Source organism: Neofelis nebulosa, chromosome 10 (assembly GCF_028018385.1).
Source record: "Neofelis nebulosa isolate mNeoNeb1 chromosome 10, mNeoNeb1.pri, whole genome shotgun sequence".
NCBI classification, from domain to species: Eukaryota; Metazoa; Chordata; class Mammalia; order Carnivora; family Felidae; genus Neofelis; species Neofelis nebulosa.
In genome coordinates this window covers 30,424,032-30,450,127 of record NC_080791.1, presented here as the reverse complement: position 1 = coordinate 30,450,127, position 26,096 = coordinate 30,424,032, and the positions used below count along the sequence as shown (strand labels likewise).

General features: G+C 52.2%; 1 protein-coding gene across 3 annotated transcripts in view; it reads left to right on the top strand.

Moving 5' to 3' along the window:
- IGSF9B (immunoglobulin superfamily member 9B) overlaps positions 1-26,096 on the top strand; it is a 59,994-nt gene that overhangs the window by 323 nt on the left and 33,575 nt on the right. For all 3 annotated transcript variants that reach the window (XM_058687362.1, XM_058687361.1, XM_058687363.1), the window contains exons 2-11: positions 10,828-11,025; positions 12,784-12,930; positions 18,387-18,538; positions 18,809-18,926; positions 20,279-20,420; positions 20,726-20,871; positions 23,583-23,725; positions 24,040-24,180; positions 24,265-24,381; positions 24,664-24,814. In XM_058687362.1, coding sequence (XP_058543345.1) covers positions 10,828-11,025; positions 12,784-12,930; positions 18,387-18,538; positions 18,809-18,926; positions 20,279-20,420; positions 20,726-20,871; positions 23,583-23,725; positions 24,040-24,180; positions 24,265-24,381; positions 24,664-24,814 — 1,455 coding nt within the window. The remainder of the gene's footprint in view (positions 1-10,827; positions 11,026-12,783; positions 12,931-18,386; positions 18,539-18,808; positions 18,927-20,278; positions 20,421-20,725; positions 20,872-23,582; positions 23,726-24,039; positions 24,181-24,264; positions 24,382-24,663; positions 24,815-26,096) is intronic.

The window sequence follows — 26,096 nt, the reverse complement described above, 5'->3', positions numbered from 1 at the left end:
CCCTCCCCGGCGTCAGCCCTTTCTTCTTCGTTTCGGGCTCCCCGTCCCCGCTGAGCGTTGCGCCTTTCCGCGGGCGAGGCTCTGGTTCGGGTGAGGAGCGCTCCGGAGCACTGCGGGGAAGCGCTGTGGGCCGCGGACCGGAGGGGCCGGGTGGGAAGGGGCCCGAATCCAAGGGCTGCCTGGCACTCGGGAAAAGATCTTGGGATCCGGGTCGACTTTGTCCACCTTCGGCCTCAGGGTTTCATACCGGCGTGCCGACCCAGGTGCTCTTTGCCGGAGCAGCCGCCTTCTCTAGCGCTGGGGAGTCGGCGGCTTTCCTAACTCTGGCTGCCGGGTAGTTTGTGGGTGTTTGGGTAGGCTGCAGCACGCACGAGCCCCGCGCAGCGCCACCGCTCCACAGACCAGCCTTGGGACTCTCGGCACCCACGGCTAGCTAGCTAAAGGGACTGGTTTTTCGACCCTGCGGGCGCCCCAACTCCAACTCGCATCCCTTCTGATCACACATCCTGGCAGCTAGGGGTTGGATTCCCCTTGCGGGGCTGGGGGCGCAGGCAGCCCCGAAAAAGAAGAGCAGGTTAAACGAGGGAGTCTCTTGGCCGGCTCAGAGGAGTGTCCGCTTTTGCCTAGCCCTGCCAGGCGCCCGCGCCTGTCTTAGCCTCACCTGGGCCCTGGCCAGGCAAAAGTTCCCTAAGAGCGGGCCCCAGGCGTGCGGACTCCACGTCGCCCTCACCGGCTGTGAGGCAGAGCTGGCTGGGTGTGAGGGTGGCGGGGTAGGGGTCCCCACTGCCTCATCTCGGAGCGGAGGGAGGTTTCTCTTTTTCTGGTTTCTCTATCTGATCTGGGGAAGAGACAAGAGGGAAGCCAGCGACTTGGTTGATGCGTGCGTGAGCGCGCGCGCTTTTGCTTTGGAGACGGGCAAAGCGACCTACAAGCCTCTGGGTGGCACCCCAGGCTCTCGGCCCTTGTATGGAAGTAGGAGCGGAGCCCGGAGGGTGCGAGGACTCTGAGCTCACCGTTTTCACCACGCAGACACGACCCAGCTGCGGGCAAGTTCACACAGCTGGGAGGAGAGGAGAGCGGGGAGAAAGCCCGTCGGTGGGTGGAAGTCAGCAGGGAGGACCCGGCAAAGAGAGAACACGCTCCCAGCCGAGCTAGGGTAGAGGGGGTTCGCTGGAGGCGCCTTTTACAGACAGGGTCCTCTCTTGTCTGAGGGTGTGTAGGGGGAGAAAGGAATGATTTGAGAAAGTTTCTAGAATGGAATGTCTTCCATGCTATTGGAGGAGGGGAGTGAGTCTGAAAACCGAACCAGAGGAAGGTGAAGGGAGGGTAATTTTATTAAATGGTACGTTGCCTTGGATGGTTTAAAAACTCCATTTGTCAGGTGGGAAAACTGAGGCCAGGGGAATTCAGAAGCTTATGAAATGGGGGTAGGTGTGAGATCGGTCGAGTTGTGTGTGAGAAATTGTTCTTAGCTTCAGCCTCCTCCTTTCCCCTATTTCCTTGTAGTCTTCCAATGCCCTCCTCCTCCTCCCCTCCATTTTTTGGTACGTTCCTGCTATGGGACTGTCGCTGAAAGCACCAAAAGGAGCTGCTGGGATCGTTGAATAAAAAAGAGACACTGAAAGGAGGCTCTGAAATAGCTTCTAAACTGGAGAAGTCAGGGTGAGGGAAATGGACTTTGTGCAAGTTTAAGCACAGAATAAAGGCAAATGGCAGCAACACACAGAATGGCTAGACAGAAGGAAGGACTTCCAAACAACATTGAAGGTTATTGGGCATGAAGGTTATACCCTCTTTCTGGGTGTGGAGAGGTCCTTCTGTCTGGGATGGCTTGACATGCACCCTTGAGCCTGCCACCTCTGTTGGTCTTGGAGTCCTTTTAGCTTAAAAAGCCAATATATATGGTAGTTGAGGACCTAGGTATAGAGTCACATGATCTGGTTTCATATCTTGGCTCTGCCACTTGCTGGCCCTGTGACCTTGGATAAGTCGCTCAACCTTTTAAATGTCACTTGCCTCAATGGAAAAATTGGATTAACAGTATGAGCTTGCAGGGTTTTTTGGTGAACATTAATGCTGTAAAGAAATGAATGACTACCTGTTATATAGTAATTGCTCAATAAATGTGAATATTATTATTATTACATTCAGTATCTCTGGAGTTCCAGGCCCCTTCTCAGTTTCTTTCCCTTGGATCATTCAGGGCATTGGGAGCTGGAAGTGTGTTGAGGGAAGTTCAGAAGACTGCCTCTGTAGGAATCAAGTACCCTTTCACAGGCTGACCTTGCCTGGGCAGAACCCCTTTTTCCTCTGAATCCCAGGGAGGTATGCAGAGGGTGTGCAGACCTCAGGACTACTTGGACATTCTTTGAAAGATCTGCAAAACTCAGAGTTTGCCAGTGGCCAGAGAGGCTTGTGGGAAGGATGCAGGGAGCCCAGGAGCCAAGCAGGTCCTAGCATCACAGACTCTGGGGGGAGGGGGAGGGGATCTGTGTGGCAGGGTTTTGGCTCATATGGGAAATACCAGTCACTGTTCAAAAGCTGGCTCTGTGTGACAGCTCAGCTCTTCTCTGACTGGCAGAGGTGACTTCTGGGGAGATTTCTGACAGGGAGGGACTTTCAGATGCCACCTTTAGGGTTTGGCCGAAGTAGGGGCTGCTTTAGCAGAGGGGTAAAAGGGAATGGGCCCCTAAGCCAGTGTCGGGTTGGGACAGTTAGGGATGGGCTTCCCATCTGACTTTGATCATGTGTGTCTGGGAGGTGATTGAGGTCAGTGGAGAGGTTGGGGAGGGTAGGGAGAAGATAGGCATCTGGAATCTGGAAGATGGCGATTGAAGCCTCAACATCCTAGACTGAGGAAACTTGGGGCAGGACCTTGGGCCATGCCTAGATGACTCTGGACCTCCCATAGGGGAGAAGAAGTCTGGACCTTTATTCCCAAGGCTGTCTCCTCCTGTCAACCACAGATTCTGTGGTTGGACTATCCCTGACTACAGCGTCCCCAAATAAAGTGGGGTTCTGACTCAGAACCTGCTGGTAGAGTGCCTGGCCTTAACTCTCCCTTCTTCCCTTTGCTGATGAAGATGAGAGAGAGGAGATTTGGACCAGGAGGCTGCTAGCAAGACCCCATGGGCAGTCCATCAGCAAAGGACTCTGCTCAGCAAGTAGCCAAGTGGTGTGTGTGTGTGTGTGTGTGTGTGTGCGCGCGCGCCTGTGTGTGTGCATCCCCCGCACACTCGCCAGAGACAGGGGTGTGTCTGGCAGCACACACCCTGGGAGAAGCTGAGGAAGGGATGTGTTGGAAAGGGCATGGCAAAGGGGCAGTGGGAAGAATCAGCTTTCAGCTCTTGACCTGAGGCCCAACACGTGCCAGACTTGGAGTAGGCAGGTCCCAGAGCTCAGTGGTTTCATGTTTGTGGCTCTGAGACAGAAAGCTGGGATCTGGTTACCCAAGGAGCAGAGGCTGCCTAGCTGGGGAGATGCTGAAACTCAGCATCTCTCTGCTCCTCCCTCTTTCCTGGCTCCTGGCACTGCTCTTCTGATGCCTGCGTTTTCTCTCCCTTCTGCCCGCCCCAGCCAGGGTGCGGCTCTCAGAGCCTGGCCTGCTGCTCTCTCTTCTCCCTTGGCCCTGTCTTTCTCAGGCCTGCTGGCTGCTTTCTTCTCTCTCCCAGCCTTCCTGTGTGCTGGCAGGGGGAGGGAAGTGAAGGCCAGGAGATATGTCCTATACAGGGCTAGGCCTGAGATTTAATGCACTTTTCTTCCCCTTGAAAGTATCCTCTTTTCCTAGACACATCCTGTGACCTTCTCAGGCTGGGGCCCAGGGTTTCAGGGGGGCAGTTTTCTTCTGTCTGCTCCCTAGCATTGGTTAAGCAGCTTGTGTGAAGAGTGGATCTGAATTATGAAAATAGCTGTAATTGGTGTGAGCTGTCTGGAGATGTGTGCACATGCCTCTATGTGTGTGCATGTTTGCATGTGCGTGTATGTATGTATACATGCCTGTGCTTTTATGTGTGTGCATGTGTGTGCACACACCTGTGTGTGTGTGTGCACTTGAGTGTTTGCATGCACGTGTATAGAATGCAGGATGACAGGGGGACAGTTAGGCTCCAGGCACGAGGTGGGGAGTCACTCCCCTCCAAGTGCTATAGTTGGCAGCCAGACTGTATTCAGAGCAGATGCCTTACTTTCCTTATCCCCCTGCTCTGTACCTGAGTCTAGACAGCCCAGAAGTTTCCAAAGTTGGAGGCTTAGCCCAGGGACTGGATTGAAGGATGCCTGATGTCCCTGAGAGAAAGCCTAAATGGGGGACAAACCCAGACAGAGCTCTAGGGGACAAAAAATGGGCCTGTCTTACTACAGTGGGCTCTGGCATCAGTTGCCTGTTAACCCAGTGCACTCTAGATAGAGTAGAGAAGGGGCTGGGTCCCTGGGGATATGGGAGAGGGTGCTGGGACTGCAGAGGCAGCTTGTAGCCTGGCCCCCTCAGGGGCACTGCCCACGGGTGCCAGCGTGATCTGCCCGAGGCAGTTGACCTATTTTTCTTAGGAATCTTCCTGCTTTTCTGTTCTCTCTTGTGTGAATAAGCAGGAGACTGGTGAGCAGAGACAGGGCCTCTGTAAGGGTTTTGGAGAACAATTCCATGTGAGCCAAAGCTTTGAGGGAAGTGGCAACCAGCTTAACTGTCCTTCTGAGAAGAGAGGGGGCTGGGATAGTCCCCTCTGCCTGTCATTGTATCTCCAGCCCCCCCTCCCCTCCACATTTCCCCTTACCTCCCTCCTGGTCACAGGCACCCACCAGGAAGGTCTGTGGCAGATAGCTTGCACACAGGCCTGCCTTCACAAATTGTATAAGGTGAGCCATTGTCCTCATTTTCTGGCTTCAGAGTAGGGAATGCTGATACCTTACTGTAAGTAAATATGGAGCTTCAATTTCCCCCTTTCTTTCTTATCTTGTCTTCCTTGAGGAGAGGAGGGTGGCCTAGTGGCAGGCAGAGCTCGTGGTGCCCTCACCTGGCTGGGCTGGCCTGTCTGTTTGCTCTGGAACACATGTGTGCACATGGCCACATGTGAGTGTGCAGGGTGCAGGCCTCCGCCCAGGTGGCAGGGGTGGGGTGTGGCTTTACCTTTCTGCTGAGGAGCCATTAAAGGAGCAGAGTGGAGGTTGAATTACTGACTGCTTCCTGTCAGTGGCTCATGGGAAAAAGGCTCTTGGAAATACAATCTAGCTGAGAGCAAATTAAGGTTGCTGATAGCATCACTGCCTCATGGGCTTCGAGGGGAGCCCAGCCAAGAGGGTTAGGAAGGAGTCACCTACAGGAGGAAGGAGGCCTGCAGTTCCTGCCCCTCCCTCCTCCATGCCTTGCTGTTTGGAAGATGGGAGGGTTTGCTGGCTAGGGCTGGTCTGGGCTCACCTGACCTCTGACTTCCCACCCTGAGAGGTTTGATGCGGAGTGGGGGCCAGAAGGGCTGGGAGGACACTGATGGAGACCATGGAAGGTAGGGACATTTCTGAGAACCTGCTTAGGCTGGGTGCGGGGGCTCTTGATGGAGGCAGAATGATGGCCAGATGACTTCTAGCCCACCTGCCTTCTGGAAAGAACAAGGACATGGCCAGATGTTTTGGACACAGGCCTCTTGTCTATCTTATATTTGTAGAGTGTTCTTTGCTTTGGGCAATAGGGATTCTGTTCTCTGCTTTCTTCATGCCATCCCTCTGGGTGTGTACCTCTGTGGGAGGCTCCTTGGGAGCCTGAGTCCCCGGCTTCCTGGAATCTCCTGGAGCCTTCTGGCTTGTTGGGGAGGAGTGATTGGGGGACTATTGGGGGCTGTGCCTTTTTTGGACTAGCAGGGATTATTTTTAGGCTGGCAGATGGAGGTGGCGGTGGCTGTCGCTGGTATTATTAGACAACAGGCCTGTGGTTTGGGAGTCTGGTGCCCAGAGGATGAGGGGGCTGGGGACAAAGAGGCGGGGCGGGGGGGAGGAGGGGGCGGAGGAGCAGGAGGAAGAAGGGGAGGAGGAGAAGGAAGAGAAGGAGGAGGCAGCAGCAGCGGCTCCAGTAAGGATTTGTACTCATGAATGAAGGAGGCTGGTCCTCATCCGGTGGTCTTCCCTTATGGTAGCCACTACCGGACGTAGCCAGAGGTGCTGAGTAGTGCTGAGCCCAGAGCCAGCCAGAGAGCACCAGCTGCGTTCTGAAATAGACCCACCTTGTCATCCTTTTCTGGTCTTGGGCTGCATGGGTCTGGCTGTTGGAACCTAAGCAGAATGTGTAGTGGAGAAGGTCTGCCCTCTGACTCAGGGAGGAAAGTGTCTGGGATGTCTGGGATGCAATGTGGGAGAGGCTGTGGTACCTGGGCCTGTGGTTGGTCAGGATATTGTCAATGAGTGTGGGCAAAGAGGAGGAGGAGACACAGCAGCTGGAGCTTGACTCCCCTACTTGTACCTGAGTGACTTGGCTGAGCCAGGTAGCCTCCCAGTTTGCTCATTTGTGAAAATGAGCTGGTAGTATTTCTAATAGGTGGGCATTGTGAGCATTAAGTGAAATTTGTGTTACACGCCAGGCACAGAGCCTGGTATGTGGTAGGTATTTAGAGGAAGTTTGGTTGCTTGACAGCTGAAGCTCTCCCTGGCCTGGCTCCTAGAACTTCTTAGGCATTTAGTGTTTCTCATTCTCAGGTACCCTTCCTCCCCCAGCCCTGCTCTGGTGGAAGAGCCCCAGGCTGTAAGTGTGGGGCACAAGGGCTGTGCCAGAGCCTGGCTCCTCATGGTTCTATGTCCACAGGGGATCCAATGGCAACCTGGACTTGGCTGCCTGCTGGGCACCACCTGGCCTAGAGAGCAGGAGACCTGTACCCTATGGGCTTCCTGAAAGGTCAGCCAGACTGCAGGGGCTACCTCATCTTCCTTTGTTCTCCTGCTTTCTCTACCCTATCCTGGGAAAACAACTCCAACGTGGGCTGGGCAGAGCCCCAAGATGCAGATTTGCTCGGCTTAGGGTATTGCTGTTTCCTGCCTTCTCTAAAACAGGTATGTGGAATCCAGGGCACCTCATGGGCTCCTACCACCCTCACTCCTGCAGATGCCAGTTTCCCCTCTGAGATTGTTGCCACACCTCTTTGGGCTGCTGTAGGCTTCTTTGGTGGGGAAGGGGCCTGGGGGTGTCTCTTCCTCTTGCAGCCCCTCCTCACTTCAGGTCACTCTCTATCCTTTCCTTCTCCTCCTCTTGCCCCCTGCCCACTGGCAGTTGCTCCAGTCAATCTGCTGGGGAGAAGCCCACTTGCTTCTTGAACGAATAGCCTCTGCTCTGTCTTCCTGATTCTGGGCTCCTATGAAGGCCTATGTCTTTGGGTCCTCTGTGCCCCAGAGTTCTCTTTCTTGCTGTGGGCTGGGCTCTTCCTGTGTCAGGTTTGCACTGTGTCTGTCTCTGTGTCTCTCTCCTTCCTGGTTTCTTGAGTCTCTTTCAAAGTCTTCAATTTGGGTTTGGTGTCCTAGGTGAGAGTTTCTCCTCCATCAAGCACCCCTTCCCTATTTACTGCCACCCTGTTTACTTTTGTTTCTTGCTTTGAGCTTTTCTAGAGAAAGTGTCTTATTAGACATGCTTTGGCTCAGGAAGGATCAGGCTTAGGAAGAAGTGCTTGTAGGTGATGGAGTGAGAGTGCTGTGTGTGTGTGTGTGTGTGTGTATGTATGTGTGTTGAGGAGTTGAGGAAGGTGATAAATACTTCAGGGTTCAGAAAACCAAATGGGTTGAACCAAGTGCAGAGGCTGGGCCAGGAGCTCCCACGCCTCTGCTTTCTTCTTGGGAAACTCCATCTCTTTCTGCCTTGCTTATCATATTTGGGATGCTTATCTCACTGAGTCCTCTCTCCAGCTGCTTGTCCCTGGTTGAAAGGGTCCTTGTGCAGAGATGAGGGATGGGGCTGACTGGCTTGGGGGTGGACCTTGGGTTGGGTGCTCAGTCCTGAGCCCAGGGGCTGGCTGGGGGTGGAAGTGGAAACCTGGAGCCAGCCCCAGTGCTGGGGGAGGTGTGAATGAGGCTGCCTTATTGCCAGGAGGTGAGAATGAGGCAGCACTGAGCAGCAGGCACTGTGGGAACCCATTTTGGAGCCAACCTACCTCCTGGCATTGCTCTCCAGAGCCCTCAACCCCAGTAGCCATGGTGCTACAGAGCCGAGCTTCACTGCTAAAAGTGGGCAACCACCTGCTCAGCAGAGCTGGTCATTTCCTTTGCCTCTCTGCCTCTTGCCTTAGGCTCTAGGGGCCAAAGCCCTGGGAAGGGGTCCCCTTCTGTGGAGAGCCTCTGTCCTGCACACCAGGTAACTAGGCCCTGGAATACCTCCTTCCTCTTCTCCCAGGCTCCTGTATTTCCTCCTTTACCCTCCTGGAAAGTCTGTGCTATACACACACAGTCACAAACGTATACACACTCACACATGCAGCACCCCCCCCCCCCGACTCATCCTTGTCCGTTTGCTAAGAGCTCGTCATCTGCACACAGGCATGTATCCACATATACATCCTTTTGCCAAGAGCAGCCTCATATACACATTCACATATGCACACACACATTGCTCCCCCTGTTCACACATGGTGCCCACTGTTTGCCCATTCTTTCTGGGTCCAGGATCAGCCTTTGTGCTCCTGGAGGCTAGGAGGCAGGCTCTGTCCTTATCCAGGTGCCTCTGGGGCTGGGGGGGGAGGTGCCTGCTGCAGCTGGGCCTTCTTGGAGCTTTCCCTGAGGGGTTGGAATTCAAACCTAGCCTGAAGCAAGGTTGGGGGTGGGGGTATTGGGAAACCTGCTGGGGCCTCTGGCAGGTGAGTGCAACACTCCGCTCTGCTCCAAAAATACTCTGTGATCTTAGCTCTTTCTCTAGAAAACAGTGATGTCACCAGTAGCCAATCAGCTTCTAGAAGGGCTTGCCTCCTCCTCCTTCCGCAACTTAGGGAGGAGAGAGAGAGGGAGAGGGGGATGGGGAGGGAGAGAAGAAGAGACACAGATGAACAGCCAACATGCAGACAGACACAGAAAGACGCAAACACAGAAACATAAGCACATAGAGGTACCTCCACACAGAAAAGCAGGCAGAATCCCTTCTCAGTGCATAGGTGAAAAGAAATCCACATATTTTCCCCAATACACACACACACAGACAAACCAAGAAAGACAAGTAGAAGCATCCACATAGAGGGAGAGCTAAAGAGGAAGAGACAGAGACAGAGAGACTTGAAGATTTGAGATGGAACAGCACAGAGACACATGAAGAAGGAGTAGGAGAGAGACTTCTGTCTCAGAACCAGAAGACAGAGAGAGACAGACACATAGAAAGAGCCAAAGACACAGAGACATGAAGCAAAGAGAGAGATGAGAGAAGGAGACAGGCAGTAGCACACAGGGGTCAGAGATGCAGTAAGAGTCAGATACAGAAGCACCATGACAGATAGGCAGACAGACAGACAAACAGACATGCTGTTCTTCTGGGCATCCTTTCTGTGTTGGGAGGGTCCATCAGCTCTTGGCTTTGCACTGCTAGTAGAGCAGCTGCTGTCCTTGGTGCTGCCTGGAGCGGCCCAGCAGGGACTGGGAGGGGAGGTGAGTTTGGATGGGGAGAGCCAGGGAGGTCTCCTCTTTAATTGTGTTGGGTAGTGTGAGGGAAGCCAGGAAGAAGAGGCCTCTCCAGGCTGTCCCTTTCACTGGGAAGCAAGCTGGACAAGGTGACTTTGTGGGCACGGAAGCTTCATGCGGGAGGGAGCAGTTTCAGGCTGGAGGTGGGGGTGGCATGCCTCCTGTAGGGGCTCATGAACAGGCTGACCAGTGAGAGAAGCAGTGCCTGAGTTAGCCTGTCCTCTGTGTCCTCCAGCTTGTGGGTGGGGATGGGTCTCTCTCCACTTTGCCCTTCTGCTGCCAAGAGGATAGGTGCACCCTATCCAGCCATATGTTTTATCATCTACTAAAGGTGGGGTGATTTCTCCACAGCTGGCTGAATTTAGCAGCCCCAGGATCCCTGCTCTGCCCCCAGCATACTGCTATCCTAATGGTGATGTCTTGGGCTTGGAATTTGGAGGGCTGGAGGACCCTTCTGTTCCCCTCTTTGTAGCAGGTGTGGTGGGGCGTGGGAGGGAGGAGCCTGGAGAGGCTAGTCAGGCCTGTGGGGTTTTCCCTCTGGTGTTGCCATGAGCAGCCTCTGCTCAGCTTGTTAGGGATTCCCCTGCTCCTGTATGGAGTACTCTTGTTTTGTGCTGTGAACATCAGGCTGAGCTGGGGGTGGGGCGTAGGAGGAGGCTGGCTCTGCAGCTCCTACCAGGCTCTGGTGGGAAGCATCCTGCACAGGAAGAGATTCCATGTTTACCCTCCGCTACAGCAGGCTTCTGTAACCCAGGCTGCAGGTCTCCACAGAGAGGCTGAGGCCCCTTTACTTTCTCAGTAGCCAGACTCCTTAGGACTGTTGGGAGTTCAAAGGAGGAGGATATGGTCATGGATCTGCTCTTTGGGACTGGGGAGGGGAGGTTTGGCATGCAGGACTGGAAAGAACTGCTTCTCTCTCCTCTTCTCCCCTTCCTACCTGTCTCAGGTTCATGGATAGCTGGGGCCCCCAGAGCTGTGGGAGGTATGAGCAGAGAGGGGATTAAGGGGGTTAAAAATGTATTGGGGACCTTCTGGGAAGTGACTGGACTACTTTTCAGGAGGAGGGCTGGGGTGGGCCGCTGGCCTTGGGGAGGAAGTGGGAATGCAGAGGTCCCTAGACATGGGCAAGGGGCTGCCTCTTGGGCGGCTGGGGCAGGATCTCCTTGTCATTTCCCTTTGTGCATCCCAACTTTGCTGACCCATTAGCTGCCCACGGCCTTCGAGAGGAGCCTGAGTTTGTTACTGCGAGAGCCGGTGAGGGCGTGGTCCTGCGATGCGACGTGATTCACCCAGTGACGGGACAGCCCCCGCCCTATGTCGTGGAGTGGTTCAAGTTTGGGGTGCCCATCCCTATCTTCATCAAGTTTGGCTACTATCCCCCTCATGTGGACCCTGAGTATGCAGGTAAGTTCTGGGCTGCAGGGGGCTGCTTGTTTCCTCTCCTGGTTTTTGCTCTCAGTGGTTATGGTCATGGCACTCTTCCTCCTGCCTTTCTATTGCTTCTTATCTTTCTGACTGGTCTGTTATCTTTTCTCCATAGTCTCTGCCTCTTTCCTCCCATCATTTGCACTTTGGTAGGTTTTAATTAAGTGGTGGGGAGGAGAGGGAAGAGGAGGTGGCGCAGACACAAAGCATCACTGCACAGCTATGGATGTGTAGGGGCAGAGGCAGGAGTAAGGACAGGGAAGCCTAGAGAGCCCACCATGCAGGGGAGGAGAGCTTGGCAGAAGGGGAGCTCTGTGCAGAAAGAAGCTGAGTCAGAGCCCTGCTGCCCTTGGCCACGTGTGCTGGTGGCACTGTAGACTTTGTTCTGTCTGCCTTTGCCCACTCCCTCCCTCTAGCTCTGAAGTTGGGGCCTCATCCCATCCGTGAGCAGTGGAAGTAAATGTCTGAGGCTGGTCCGGGCAGTGCTGTGGCTGTGGCTTGCACCTGCTGTCTGCTTCCTCTGCTGCTCCAGCCTCTCTCCTCCTGGTCCCCTCGGTGTCTTGCTCTGTGGTTCCACCTGCCAGAAGGGGCCTCACTGTGAGTCACTGCCAGTGCCTGTCTGCCAGCCTGCCAGGGAGGAGAGCATGGGACATGCATGCGCGTAGGAGTGTGTGCACGCGCGTGTGCATATGTGTGCTGGAATTTTAATGAAAGACAGGAAGCTGGCAGGACTTTGAGGTCAGACTTCTGAGGTCTGATTTGCATCTCTCAGAAAGCTTCCATTTATCTCTCTCTCTCACTCTGTTTTTGGCCATTTGATGCTCTGGTTTTTAGGCAGATTGCCAGTGTTGAGACAGGATGAAAACTGAGAAGGTGGTGACATGGCATTGAGGGCTGGGCTGAGGTGGTGGGTGAGGGGAAGGTGGACCCTGAGGGCTGCTTTGTATCCTCATTTTAGACTCCCATTCTGCTTGCTCCTGCCTCAATTCTTACCATCTCATCACCATGAGTGAGACAAAGATGGCCTCCTAATGGGGAGGAGGATGGAGTTAAGGAGGGTAGCTGGGGGGCCTTTGCTCTGCTTGCCAGCCCTGTCCTCATTCTTGGGCTTATGGGCTCTGGCGTCTTAGCTCTTGGGGACACTGGGTTCTGGCTAGATGTGCAGTGCCTCAGGCATGGGCAGCAGCACCTGGAGGGGACCTTTCCACCCTGGTCCCTGGCCTGCCTTTCCTCTGCTTTACCATAGGGAAGACAGGCAGAGAGATGCTGGTGGTGGGGACCCAGGTGGGAGAAGGATGTCACTCAGCCTGAATTGAAGTTTAGGGCCTGCTCTAGAGTCCCATACCTCACCTTCTTCTATTTGCACCTTTGCTTCCCTCCCTCGCTCCCTCCCACTCTCTTTCTTCAGCTCTGCATCCCCCATGCCTTTCCTTTATCCCAAGAGATCTCCAAAAGAATAGGAGTATTCTGAGGGACTGAGGTTCTTCCCAGGGCCAAACCCAGAGTTACAGTTGCAGTGGGGCTGGGCCAGCCGAGACTGGGAGAGTGGCTCCACGGCAAGGCTTGCGTGCCTTTTCCTTTCAGCCTACTGCCTGGGATTGGTGCGAGGTGTTATTTTGGGGTCCTATCATGGGAAATGGCTTGAAGGTTACAATGGGTCCTCTGCCTTTGGCAGGTGTCACACTGCTAGCCTCACCCTGATGGCCTCCTGGGCTTTTGTCCACTTTCTTCCTGCAGGCCGGGCAAGTCTTCATGATAAAGCATCCCTGCGACTGGAGCAGGTTCGCTCTGAGGACCAGGGCTGGTACGAGTGCAAAGTGCTCATGCTGGACCAACAATATGACACCTTTCACAATGGTAGCTGGGTCCACCTTACCATCAATGGTGTGTATGGGCTTATTCCTGGGGCTGGGCGGGTGGGGGGTGACCCAGAAGACTGCTCTCTGAGGACCTGCTTTAGGCGAAGCCACTATTCCTGCCCCAAATCTCTGCCACAAAGAGGAGCCTCATCAGGGCCGGGCCCCATTGCATTAGTAGCTCTCACCTCCTACGCCCCTTCAGTTGTCTTCCTAGAGCCTTGGGTTAACAGAGGTGCATAGGAGGAGCAGCTCCCTGAGCACGAAGTGGGGTTTGCTGTGGGTGGTGGAGTCAGAGTTCCTCAGAGGGAGGTAGGTAGCTGGTTCTTGGAACCAGGAGGTTTAAGGCTTTGTTGAAGCCCAGTTTATAGCCTCTGGCACCATTTCCCAGCCTTGGGAAGACCCTGCTAGTCCAAATAATGGCTTCTTGCTCTAGTGGGATTTCTGGAGCCCCACCATAACCATTTTCCTTTTTAGGTTAATATCTTGGTTCCTTGTTAAATATGTTCATTTGAGTGATATGTAATGAGTGTCTGTTGTGTGCCTAGCCTTGCACTAGGGGAAGAGAAATGATGGTGAGCCAACCCAGACATGGTCCCTTCTTGTGCTGGGTTTACTGTCTAAGAAAATGTAAGAATCCTGTGAAGAGTAACCGTTTTAATGGCTATCAGTTATTATAGTTCAGTTAAGTTAACTGCTATGTGTTGATGCTTTTCAAGTGTTTGGGAAAAGGCAACAAAGCCCTTTGCAGAGGCCCAAGTGACTTAGTTGAGTTCCCAGTGCTGGTGCAGGCTGGGGGCCTGATTCTAAGGCTGTGACCACACCAGGGGTTGGGCCCTCTGCGTGCATTCCACAAGAGAGTCTCTCTTATGTCCCTGGGAGTCCTTACTTGGGAAGAGATACTCTAGAGGAGCCAGGAGAAGCTGGAACTGTGGAGAAAAATCTGGAGAAGTGGCATATATGCTTTGGATGTGCCACACAGAGCTTGGGTCCTTGTGGTTTTGATATCTGTGACTATAGATGCTGTGGTTGGGAGAGAGAAATTGATGTTGTTCCTGGCTTGGAAGTTTCTCATAGTATTGATCTGCTCTGAAGGATGGCTCTCTCTGCCCTACCTTGTGGGGTTGGGTCATTCCTCCCAAGGGGGCCAGACCTTGTTCCTTGGCTTGAGAACCTCTCCAGGGTCCTGAAAGAACAGAGTATTTTAGCCAGGGCACTGTTATCTGAGAAGAGCAGAGTTAACGATGGTGGTCCTAGAACAGTGTTGGTCTAGGCTGCCCAACCCATTAGATATAGTTGGCTCCCCTCAGTCAGTCCAAAGAGACTGATTGGAGGCTTACTTTAAGTCTTGGGTGGGCTGTCCCCACCACATAGCAAGCTTTTGAGTCACCTCCTTTTGATGCCAGCTGTTGTGTGTGCCGAGAATGAAAACTCATCTTAATATTAGCCCAAGCAAAACATAATTAGGAAGGTAAATCTGCTGCTAAAAGCTTCGCTGATTGAACACCGAGCCAAGAGTCCCCACATTGCTTTCTTTCTCTCTTATCCCCTTTCTAAACTGGGCTGTAATCTCCAAGAACCACCTTGTTTTCCCTTCATGTCCTTCTGGCAGTGCCCACTTCAGTGACCTGAGACATCAGGCACTCACGTGACAGGAAGGTAGAATTTAGTTGGAGATTGTGTGTTGTATTACATCTCTATATTAGTTTGCACGAGTGGGAATTGGTTCTGTGAGAATTCACAATGACTTAGAGTGGAATAAGCATGGGAGAAGGCCTTGAAAAGGTTTGGTTTATTTCATGCATTCAGTAGCTGTAAGATCCCAGGCAACTCTCTGGGCATCAACTCCCTCAGTTACCAAAACCAATGCCTGTTTGCAGAGCTGTTGTGAAGAAAGTGTCCTGCACAGTGTCTGTGACATTAATTACATGTGGGTCAGATGCTGGCCATTCTCTTTCTCAAGAGAGAAAAAAGATGAAATCAAATGAAATAGTAGTGGCAGGGAGGTAGTATACAGGAAGGTCCTCAGACTGGAAGATGCAGAGGACTGTAGTAGTTTGAAAGTTCTTGTAAACTCACCAATAATTATCCATTCATAACACATCTTGAGTCTTGGCTTTTAGTATTTACATGAGTAACCTGTATATCCTGGGCCTGGAGATCAGGCTGGAGTGCTTTTTGTAGATTTTGTAAATAAAGGGAAGTAACACACACACACACACACACACACACACACACACACACACACACATCTTGGATATTTGCTCTGTGGCAGGCTCTGGGGACACAGCAATGGGCCCAATCCAGACTCAGCTTTAAGGAAACTTCCAGAGGCAGTAAGTCCAGAGAAAATTGCAATATGGGCTTTGGGAGAACAAAGGAGGGAGAACTTCTTTGAGGGAAGGACTCCTGTGCAGAGACCCAACTAGGGAGGAGGAGTTAGCCGGGTGCAGGGGTATTCCATGCAGAGGGAACAGCATGCCCAGATGCCCAGATGGAGAGTCAGTGCATTCATAGAGGTTGTTTATAGAAAGTGTTGGCCAGAAAAGCTAAGAATGTTCCCTCATCTGCTCCAGGGTTTAAACTGGGGCTTTGCCCTTACCAAGGAGCCTGCCTCCCAAGTGGATAGATTAGAGCAGACACATTTGAAGGTGAGAGAGCTGTCTCCCTTTATTCCCTCCTGCTTTCACCCCCAGTTCTGAGGTTCCTTCCAGCATAAATATTTCCATTATGGAAGGAAAGAGTCTGGAGTGCCAGCATTCCATTGCTTCCAAACTAGAATGTTTAGTGTCAGGCATTTTCTGACAGAGATCACCTTTGGAAAATGAAAGGCCAGTGAAAAATTAGAATTACAAATGGTCTCAATCTCCTTCTGTGTTTTCTTAAAGACCAGTTGGGTGGAAACAGACCCAATTATTCCTTTATCACATAAAATACCCAAAAAGCCCAAGCCAAGTCTTGCTTTACATTGGTGAATTACTTGGAGGAGAGGCCAGTCTATTTCTAACCTGCACTATTAATTATAGAGCACTTGTAAAAAAGAATTAAGCCTAGAAATGCAGCTGGCAAGCTAACACCTAATTCTGTAAATAATTGAGAGTCAAACCATTGTTTTCCTGAAAACTCGAGATTGTTCAAAGCACTTTCCTGATTAGCACCTAAATAATAAAGTAATTATGTAATTAGTAATTAATTTGTCACTTCAGGACATAATTTAATTTATTATCTTTTCTTTTAAGCTTGACACCAGAGGTAATGAGGCTGTGGCTATATTTCCAGGGACAGGCTTGGCAAGAGGGGCTCTGTTGGAGATGAGCACACATTCCAGGGCAGCACGAGAGGCCTGGAAGCTAGGATTCCAGAATCCCTTTATAAGGATTTGGGATGGTTTTTGCCATCATTTTTATTATATTAGATGCTGGATGAGTATTGATGTGCTTGAAGGTGTCCATTGTGTGTGTTTTGTGTGTGATGAACTATGCTTCTTAATTCACTCAGTATTCACTCTCCAAGTGCCCTCTGTGTGCCCACACTGAGTTAAGGGCTTTGGAAATGATGGAAGAAAGTGGTGTTGCCATGGTCTTGTTACTAGGAAGTTTTATGTGTTTGAATTTGTGTTGGTCTGTAGGTGTGTGTATTTATGTACATTTAATTCATTCATCCATTCAGCAGACATTTGTTGAGTGCTCTGTTACAAGCTAGGAACTGTGCTAAAAGCCAGGCATGCAGTGTGATTTACTGAAAAGATCTTTGTTCTCAGGGAGAGTCAGTGATCAGTACTTTAAAGAAAATAAAATAGTCTAAGGGGGTAGAGAATGTTAGAAGTGCTATCTTAGATGGGCTGACCACTTAAGGCAGAGATAGCATTTTAGCGAAGATTTGCATGAACCAAAGGAGTGAGGTCTGGGTACAGAGAGGGCAGCAAATGCAAAGGCCCTGAGGTCGGACATTCTTAGCACATTTGAGAAAGACAAAGATGGCCAGGTTGGCTAGAGCACAGTGAAGGGGTATATGGTAGCAGACGAGGTTGGCAGAGCAGGGGGCAGACAGTACCAAACCTCAAAGCACTCTGACTGGTTTTCGGGGCAACGCTGTCTGGAGAGGTGACACCTATCTCAAAGCTTCTCTCTTTAAAATGTTTAAAAAAACATTTTAAAATGTTTAAAATGTTTATTTTAGTTTTGAGAGAGTGTGAGCCAGGGAGGAGCAGGGAGAGAGGGGGACAGAGGATCTGAAGCAGACTCCAGGCTGACAGCAGTGAGCCCAACGTAGGGCTTGAACTCACAAACTGTGAGATCATGACCTGAGCTGAAGTTGGACACTCAACTGTGTGAGCCACCCAGGCGCCCCTCAAAGCTTCTCACTGATGCCTCAGATGTTTCTGGGGAGATGACAATGATGATGGTCATGGCAAAATAACCAACATTTCACACGTATCTACATTCACAAGATCCCTTTCACAAACCGTATCTCACTTATTCCTCACCTCAATACTGGAGGGGGCCAGATTTGGGTAAAGCCCAGAGAGGCTGAGTAACTTGTCCAGGGTTACCCAACTAGTGGCAGGCTGCACTGTAACTTGGTCTTGACCTTTGGGTACCTTGAGATGAGCTAAAAATGTCCTGCCTCAGCCAGGCATCGTGAACCCTAGGACTCAAGGTTAAAAGTGGGGCCCCTTCTTGTCACTTCAAAAGCAATGAAAGTCCAAGAGGTTAAGATTGATCTGATTGCCTCTACAAGCAGCTCAGACTGATGAGACTGAGTCTCTGAACAGTTGATTATCCAAACAGGATGGATATTGGTCAAAACTACAACAATGCAGGTGGTAGTGTGGGGATAACCTGGCATAATCAGAAGAAAATTAAAAAAGGAGTAATCTGCAGAGTGGGCTGTCTTTCTGTCTGGATGCCAGAAAAGGAAGAAGGTGGAAAATTTTCTCTGCCTAATCTGGAAGAGTGAGATTCCTTGTCACCATGGCCTGTGGTCTGTAGTAGGCCTAGATGGAGCTCAGGTGGGAGACATCCTGGAAATATGGGGCCTGACTGGGCTGGGGTTAAGGAAGTTGGAGTATCAGGGATGATCTTTAGGTGAAAGACCGGAGTGGGGGGTGATGGAACAGTCTGGAGCTAGTAGCAAGTGTGTGCTCTGCAAGTCATGGGAGCTGTGCTGTTTATCGCTTTGTCCTTAGTGCTGAGCATGGTGGCCTCCTTGTAGGTGCTCAGCAAATATTTGTTTATTGGGAATTAGCCAAGAACAATGGGAGAATATTAGAATTTGCACCCAGTCAGACTGACTTTGAATTTCAGGTCTCCTCTTCTCCTGTAAAACTCAGGCACAGAGGATTTTACTTTGTCCCCCTTCCTTCCTTTATCCTAGCACCTCGCGGAAGGTTAAGTATGAACACAATGGCCATGGTGCCTAGCATGGGTGGGCACTGCATGCAGGGCGGTAGCCTGGCTAATCCCACCCTGCATCTCTCTGCAGCTCCTCCCACCTTTACGGAAACACCCCCCCAGTACATCGAGGCCAAGGAGGGCGGCAGTGTTACCATGACCTGCACAGCTTTTGGGAACCCCAAGCCCATTGTCACATGGCTGAAGGAGGGGACACTCCTAGGTGCTAGTGGGAAATACCAGGTAAGTGTGGTTCTCCATTGGGGCTGCTGCACTTCTCCTTGCTTGCCCTTCCTTTGCCTCCTCCCTCTCCACGGTGGTCCCCTGCTTCATGTGACCAGTAACATTGCACAGCAGGCAGCCTTGTTGGTGTCTGTGGTTGAAGGGAGATGAACGGAGTGCCTGGCTCCATATCCCCCTAGTGCATGAGCCCTGAGGCTATCTCTGCCTGAGGAGATAGCCCCTGGTGGGGCCCCAGTGTGGGTGCTGAGCTCCATCTCTCTTTGGCCCCAGGTGAGTGATGGCAGCCTGACAGTGACATCGGTCAGTAGGGAGGACAGAGGTGCCTACACCTGTCGCGCATACAGTATCCAGGGGGAGGCTGTTCATACCACCCACCTGCTTGTCCAAGGTAAGAGAGATTTCTCTGGCTTCTTCATGCCTCAGACCTTTTACAGGGACTTCCATCCCATCTGAGCTGCAGAGGGGTTTGCCCAGGGCACAACTGGCACAGCTGAGGTAGGTGGAGAGATGGGCAGCTCATGAGGAGTGGGGTTGGGCTCCCCCTGAGCATTGTGTAGTTCATAGCCCGAGTGCCCATGGTGGCCTGTTGTGGCCATCACACGAGATGACAGGAGGCACCATGTTGATGGTTACTGTCTGAGTAGTGTCCTGCTGTACCTCCATCTTCCCCAGGGGAGAAGACCTCCCTTAGGTTTCCACCCTGTTAGTGACGGCTTCAATAAATAAAGATAGGAATTCAATCCAAGCCTCAGACATTTAAAATAACACTGAGGGCATTTGGCAAAGCTGGGGTCTGCATGGTCAGCACTGGGAAATGCCAGTCTTCCCTGCCTGGGGCCCCAGTATGCCTCAGAAGGACTAGCGTCAGGATGGCAGAATCTCTTTGTACTGAGCCCATCCACCCTCTTTGCCTCCCACCTGCTGCCTGCTGAAGGAGCGGGTGAGAGCTAGTGGTGGCTGTCTGGGCTGCCAGGCCTGCTGAGATACATGTTCTTTCTGCCTCCTTCTGACTTGGAGTGTTGAGTGGCAGCATGGACCAGAGGTCCCTTTGTAGATTGGAGAAGAGTTGCCCACTCTCAGGAGAGAGCCAAGTGGCAGCTGTGGCCTATCTGGAAAGCTAGCACCAGGGAGTTCTGGGATTTCACTCTCTGTTTACTCTGCTATTCCCCTGCCTCCTCTCCCCAAATCTGCCCTCTTGACCTCTGGCTGATAAGCAGCACAAGCCTTTTAACTCCTTTAGAAGCAAGATTATTCCTTGCTCTGGATTGAAAAGAGTGGCCTTTGTCCCTCATACATGTCCCCTGCTCAGGTTCTGCTGGAGAGAAGGATGAGCAGGAAGGGGTATGTATGTCTATGTGTCTAGGGGTGAGATGGCTGGTTTGGGGAGCTTGTGCATGGAGGCAGGGTGCAGGTATACACCAACAAGAGTGTCCTGCAGCTGGCTCAGGGGGCTGGGGCTCACTGTGGTCACACCCCAGGACTTTTTGCATCTCTGGGACCTGTAAGGAGAGTAAGAACGTGAGTGCTAGCAGTAGCTGGAAGCATCTCTGTGGCGACTGCCCAGGGTTGTGCTGTTGCCTCTTGAACCAGCTCCTCCTTCAAGCTGGAGGGAGCCCTCCAGCTCCCTCCTGGAGTTTAGGCACTGCTTGCTGAGACCTCTCAGAGCTTCCTGGGAGGTCCCAGCACTGCTGTGCTCCCCTCCCATACCAGGTAAGGTTATGTTTATTTCCTATTCCCTAGGGCCTCCCTTCATCGTTTCCCCTCCTGAGAACATCACTGTCAACATATCCCAGGATGCTCTGCTCACCTGCCGGGCAGAGGCGTATCCCGGCAACCTTACCTACACCTGGTATTGGCAGGACGAGAACGTCTACTTCCAGAAGTGAGCATGCTGCCCTGCCCTCTCAGTGGGGTCCCCAGACACCAGGCCTCCCAGGGGCAAGGCCTCTAAGCAGGGCCTGCTGCAGGCTGCTCTTGGGCTCTAGGAGCTTGCAGAGGGGAGGTCTAATCTGTCCCTCATGCAAGGCCAGTGTCTGCACAGAGTGGCCTTGAGATGGGCCAGGAATATGAGGAGGCTCTGGCTCTCCTTGCCTCGTTCACAGAGAGGGGACTCCTCGCTGCCTTGCTCCACTGTCTCATGGAAGACCCTCTTCCCCCACCCCTCCTTGTCTCTTTGTGTGTTTGTAGTGACCTGAAGTTGAGAGTGCGGATCCTGATCGATGGGACCCTGATCATCTTCCGGGTGAAACCTGAGGATGCAGGGAAATACACCTGTGTTCCTAGCAACAGCCTGGGGCGCTCCCCTTCTGCCTCAGCATACTTAACTGTGCAGTGTGAGTAGGGATAGGGAGAGCAACACGTGGTGGGGGTTCCAGAAGATCCAAGCCACATTAGCCAGACTGGAGGCTGGAGGATAGTAAGAGACCAAGTGTCATTTGAGGGAATGTGGGCAGAGGAATGACAGGAAGCAGGGATAGCCCAACATGAGGCCAAGACTTGGGCTGGTCAATTGAGGTGAAACAGTGCTTGCTGGGTGTCCTCTATGGGCCAGGCATCACTACAAGTGTTAACTGATTCATTCCATCAGTCAACAAACTTAGGTTGGATTCAAGGATCGGTAGACCTTTTGAGCAGTTGTCTTTGTATTGAATGCTAGCCAACTCCTCTCTCTGGATGTTGAATGAGATGGTCTCTGGTCCTTTTTTTTCTCAGGTATATGAGGGAGTGTACGTGAAGCTGAAGTAGAGTTATATTTCCTGCCAGCTCTATGCCTTCCCCCACTGTGGACAGCTGTTTGGAGTGAAGGGAACAGAACCCTCTTCTGGGGTGACTTGATCTAGTTCTGCCAGCATCTGGCTCCCTCTTGGCTTTCTTCTAGCTCTTCTCTAGGGTGGTCAGAGATCCAAATGGATGAGCTGCTCCTCATGCCAGAACAATTGAGGGCTTTTGTGCAAGTGCAATAATTCAGTTTGCTAATCTTGAATCCGGCAGTGTAGTCGATGCTTTCCCACCCCCTGGCAAGCTGATCATTGTGAGAAAGAGACAGAAGGATGAGTAATGAGGATTAATTTCTTTCTTTTGATTTGTGGTTGGCCCTGTCACTCAGACAACAAAGGCCCTGCCTGGTTACCGTAGGTGACAGGCTTTTCATCACTTGAGGGCTAGTGTGGGAAGACTGCTCACCCGCAAGGGCATGCCGTGGCTGGGTGAGAAGTTCAATAGCCTAGAGATGCCCTGGTCAGCATGTGAGCTGAGAACAAGCAGAAGGACAGTTGATGACCCCAGGAAGTGGGGCTGGTCTCCAAAGCCACTCCACACAGCTGGGTGTTTGCACTTGTCTACTGCTGAGTGGGCGCTGTGGTGGTGGAGCCAAGCTGGACCTTTGAGCCCTGTCCAGCTTCTCACCTCACATGCTTATTGTTTCCTTCTCCATGCAGTGATTTTGCTTGTGGGGACAAAGGCATCATTTTTCCACTTCCATTGTCATCAACTTAAAAAGGGCTTTTAGCATGCTGTATGATGAGTCTAAGTTTTTAAGGGCTATAAGGCCCTAGGAAAGCTATGTGGTGTGACCCAGGACATCAAGCACATCCCACCCTGACCTGCAGTAGGAAAAAGGAAGTCAAGAAGCTATTTAAACATGACTTACCATGTGCCCCAAGCTGTGCTAGATGTGGAGGAGCTAAGGGCAGGGAAGAGTCCACTTGGAGTAGCATCTTGTCTAGCTATGTCACTTGGGCTAGAAGGTGGAGGGGGCAGAGAGAGAGAGAACCAGCAGGGGTAGTCTTCAGAAGGATGAGGAATGTAACCAAAAGTAAGGCCCCTATCCATGAAGCCATGGGCCATTCTGTGCTGAGAGGGGTGTGCGGTTTCTGCGTCTTTCCCCAGTGCCATCACCCACTGCAGCTTGTCCCTTTTTACCTCCTTTTTGCCTTCAGAGGGAATCCGGGGGGTGAGATTTTCAGGTGGGTGAGACAAGGATCTTTATTTCTGCTAAAAAGCAGCATTCAGAGTATTTCCCATTCATAAACCCTTTGAAAATCTTGGAGGCAAAAAAAAAAAAAAAAAAAAAAAACCAAAAAAAAAAAAAACTCTACATACAAAAGAAGGAAGCTATGTCTAAATATATAACTCGGCCTGATATTTATGTAATGCTGTTCTCTGAAGAGCTCCAAATGCTTAAAACATACCAGCTCATTCATCCTCACTGCCTCACTGGAAGTTCTGGATCTTTCTCCTGGTCGCCCTCAGGGGAAATTGGGGAGAATGGAAAGGTGATGAGTCACCCACATCACAGGATGTGCTCCTTTTGCTGCTCTCCTGGGAAACTTTCATCCATTCTGTGGCCAAAGCTGATTCCATATTCCAGCTGCACAGAGGGGAAACTGAGGCCAAGAGGGGCTGGACAGCTAGCAGAATGGAGAGGAGAGGAAAGAACGACTGGTGGTCATGTCTCTGAACACAGAATGTAGAACTGACGTTCCACTTTTGGTTTAGGATGTGGAGCGAGAGAGAGCTGCTTGGTGTCCAAGAGACACTTGGGATGAGGAATGGTCGGTGGAGGATAGGGTCAAATGTTGACTTTGAGTTTGGAGTCTAGGGGCTGGGGAACTGGACATCCAGGGTCCTTAGTCTGCAGTTCAGTCCATGTGTAAGGAGCATTTGAGGGGTGCTAGGGATTTAGGCAGGTGAAAACATGCCTTTGGGTGCCTCCAGACATTTGAAACAGAAGTTCTTAAGAATACAGTAGGCTGGGCAGATGAAAAGCCGCCAGCAGCCCACACTGCACTGGGGCAGCCTGATGTGGCCTCCGGGCTTTGTCCGTCTTGTTCCTCATGGTGGTCCAGGCACTGTTGTGAGCACTGAGGACATAGGCAGTGTTTACTGAATGGGTGGATGGGTATGAATGGCAGTTCCTTGGAGTAGGAGTGTCTGTATGAGACCCCGGGGGTTTATGTGGTGGCTTGGCCCCCTGCCCGGATCTCTCACTCCTTGACTGCCCTCCTGCCTTTCTTCTCTCCCACCCCATGCTACCCCTCTACAGATCCAGCCCGTGTCCTCAACATGCCCCCTGTCATCTACGTGCCCGTGGGAATTCACGGCTATATCCGATGCCCTGTGGATGCAGAGCCACCAGCCACCGTGGTCAAGTGGAACAAAGATGGCCGCCCCCTGCAGGTTGAGAAGGTGCTGAAAAGATGCATGTGGGGTCACAGTGAGACTCTCCTGATGCTGAGCTGCTGCCTCTGAGGGTCTGGTTCCCTGTAGGATTCCTCTAGTCCTACCAAAAAACTCTGAGAAAGCAACGAGCTGCTTCCTGTGGCAGGTCTACACTCTAGTAGAGCTTTTGCCATTCTCCCAGGGAACTTAGACAACCCCTTACCCCACACTAGCTGGTGCTGTGTCCAGGTCTGCGAAGTTAGGTCTGGCCTGGTGGGGGCTGGGACCGAGCTTCTGTCCCCTGACCATTGCTCCCTGTTTTGCTGTCTGTGCTCTGACAGAACCTGGGTTGGACCTTGATGGAGGATGGCTCTATTCGGATTGAGGAGGCCACAGAGGAGGCTCTTGGCACTTACACCTGTGTGCCTTACAACACCTTGGGGACCATGGGCCAGTCTGCTCCTGCACGGCTTGTCCTGAAGGTGAGGCCCAGGGCTGAGAGTGGCCTCCATGGGAGTGGGCAAGCTGAAATGATTGACTTCATGGCCTTGCTGTGCTCTCCCTAGGACCCCCCGTATTTTACGGTGCTACCAGGCTGGGAGTATAGGCAGGAGGCTGGCCGGGAGCTGCTTATCCCCTGTGCTGCTGCAGGGGACCCTTTCCCTGTCATCACTTGGAGAAAGGTACCTTCAGGTTCTGGAGCTCTTGGGAAGTGTGCTGGAGGGGCAAGACCTGGTAGTGCTCTGTTGTGACCGGGCCAGGTGCTGAGCAGTGGGGCTGACTTCTAGAGTGATGGGTGCTCTGGAGGAGGGGCAGTGGGGGTGCAGGTTGAATGTTTGGGTACCACTTGCTCCTCCTGTTCTTGAGCCTCTGATGTGTTGGTGGCTTCTCTTCTTCCCTGTTGACCCGGCTCCTCCCCTGCCGACCCGCTCCTGCCTTCCTCTTTGCCCCCTTGTTTGGCCAAGGTAGGGAAGCCCAGCAGAAGCAAGCACAATGCCCTGCCCAGCGGGAGTCTCCAGTTTCGAGCCCTGAGTAAGGAGGACCACGGGGAGTGGGAGTGCATCGCCACCAACGTGGTCACCAGCATCACTGCCAGTACCCACCTGACCGTCATCGGTACGGGGGCTGTGGGCAGGAGGGCTGTGGTCTGGGCACCGGACACTGTCTACCCTTTCTGGGCATCTTTCCTGAGTTGGCCCACCCCTGAATCAGGAGCCTGCCATGTGTAACCCTAGCCCTCTGTGGACTCTATACAAGGGAAGGTGACATGGGGTCTGTCCTGGGGAGATCTTTTTCTGGCAAAATGTACCCAGCAACACCCCCCATAGAAATGAGGCATGTGTGTGGGCAGTAGCGACTGTGTCTAGGCCTAGAAGGGGAGCTGGAAGAATGGAATGAGGGGGATCTGGGAGGGGACCAGTGTGCTGAGCTCCAGCAGCTGGGCCTGGCCTGGAGGTTACTGGCGTTCCCATTTCCTGGGTGCTAGGGGTTATGTTCCCACTTCTTTTGCCTGAGGTGTGTGTCCCTAAGACCTCAGCTTGTAGCCTGCCCCTCTGGGGACTGATAGCTAGTTGTAACAGTGGCCAACACTTCGAGCATTTACCACCAGTTTTAGGCTCTGTCCCAGTTGGTGCCCTATCATTTTTAACCTATGAGGTGAGAGCTGATATTTCCCCAGTGTACATCATTGAAACCAAGGCTGGCATGGATCACACACCTTGCCGAACATCACATCACTAATAACTGCTGGGTCCCGGACTCAAACACAAGTAGAAGTTCTTTTTTTAAAAAAAAATTTTTTTTTTAACGTTTATTTTTGAGACAGAGAGAGACAGAGCATGAACGGGGGAGGGGCAGAGAGAGAGGGAGACACAGAATCGGAAGCAGGCTCCAGGCTCTGAGCCATCGGCCCAGAGCCCGACGCGGGGCTCGAACTCACGGACTGTGAGATCATGACCTGAGCTGAAGTCGGATGCTTAACCGACTGAGCCACCCAGGCGCCCCGGCAAGTAGAAGTTCTTAATAGTTGTGTTGTGCTGCCTCTCACTTTGATGTTCGGGTGGAATATGGCTATCTTTCATGAGGCCAGAGAACTTTATAGGAGAGAGGCTTTTTAGCTTGGACTGTGACCTTGAGGGAGAGTGTTTCTGTATTTGCCAGGTGAGCACAGGATTTTGGCCTGGGATGACGAAGGTTCTGGTTTCCCTTTGGCCATGTTCCTGATGTTCGTGCCATATCTTGCTAGAAGGACTCTATGGCACAGTGGGATGGCTTTTCTTCTGCAGTCCTACTGCTCAGGGCATCAGCTCCTCAGCATCCCTCACCATTCCGCGCTCCACTTGAGGCACTGCATTTTGCTACTACGCAGTGCCACTGTGGGTGCCCAGCTCACTGGGCC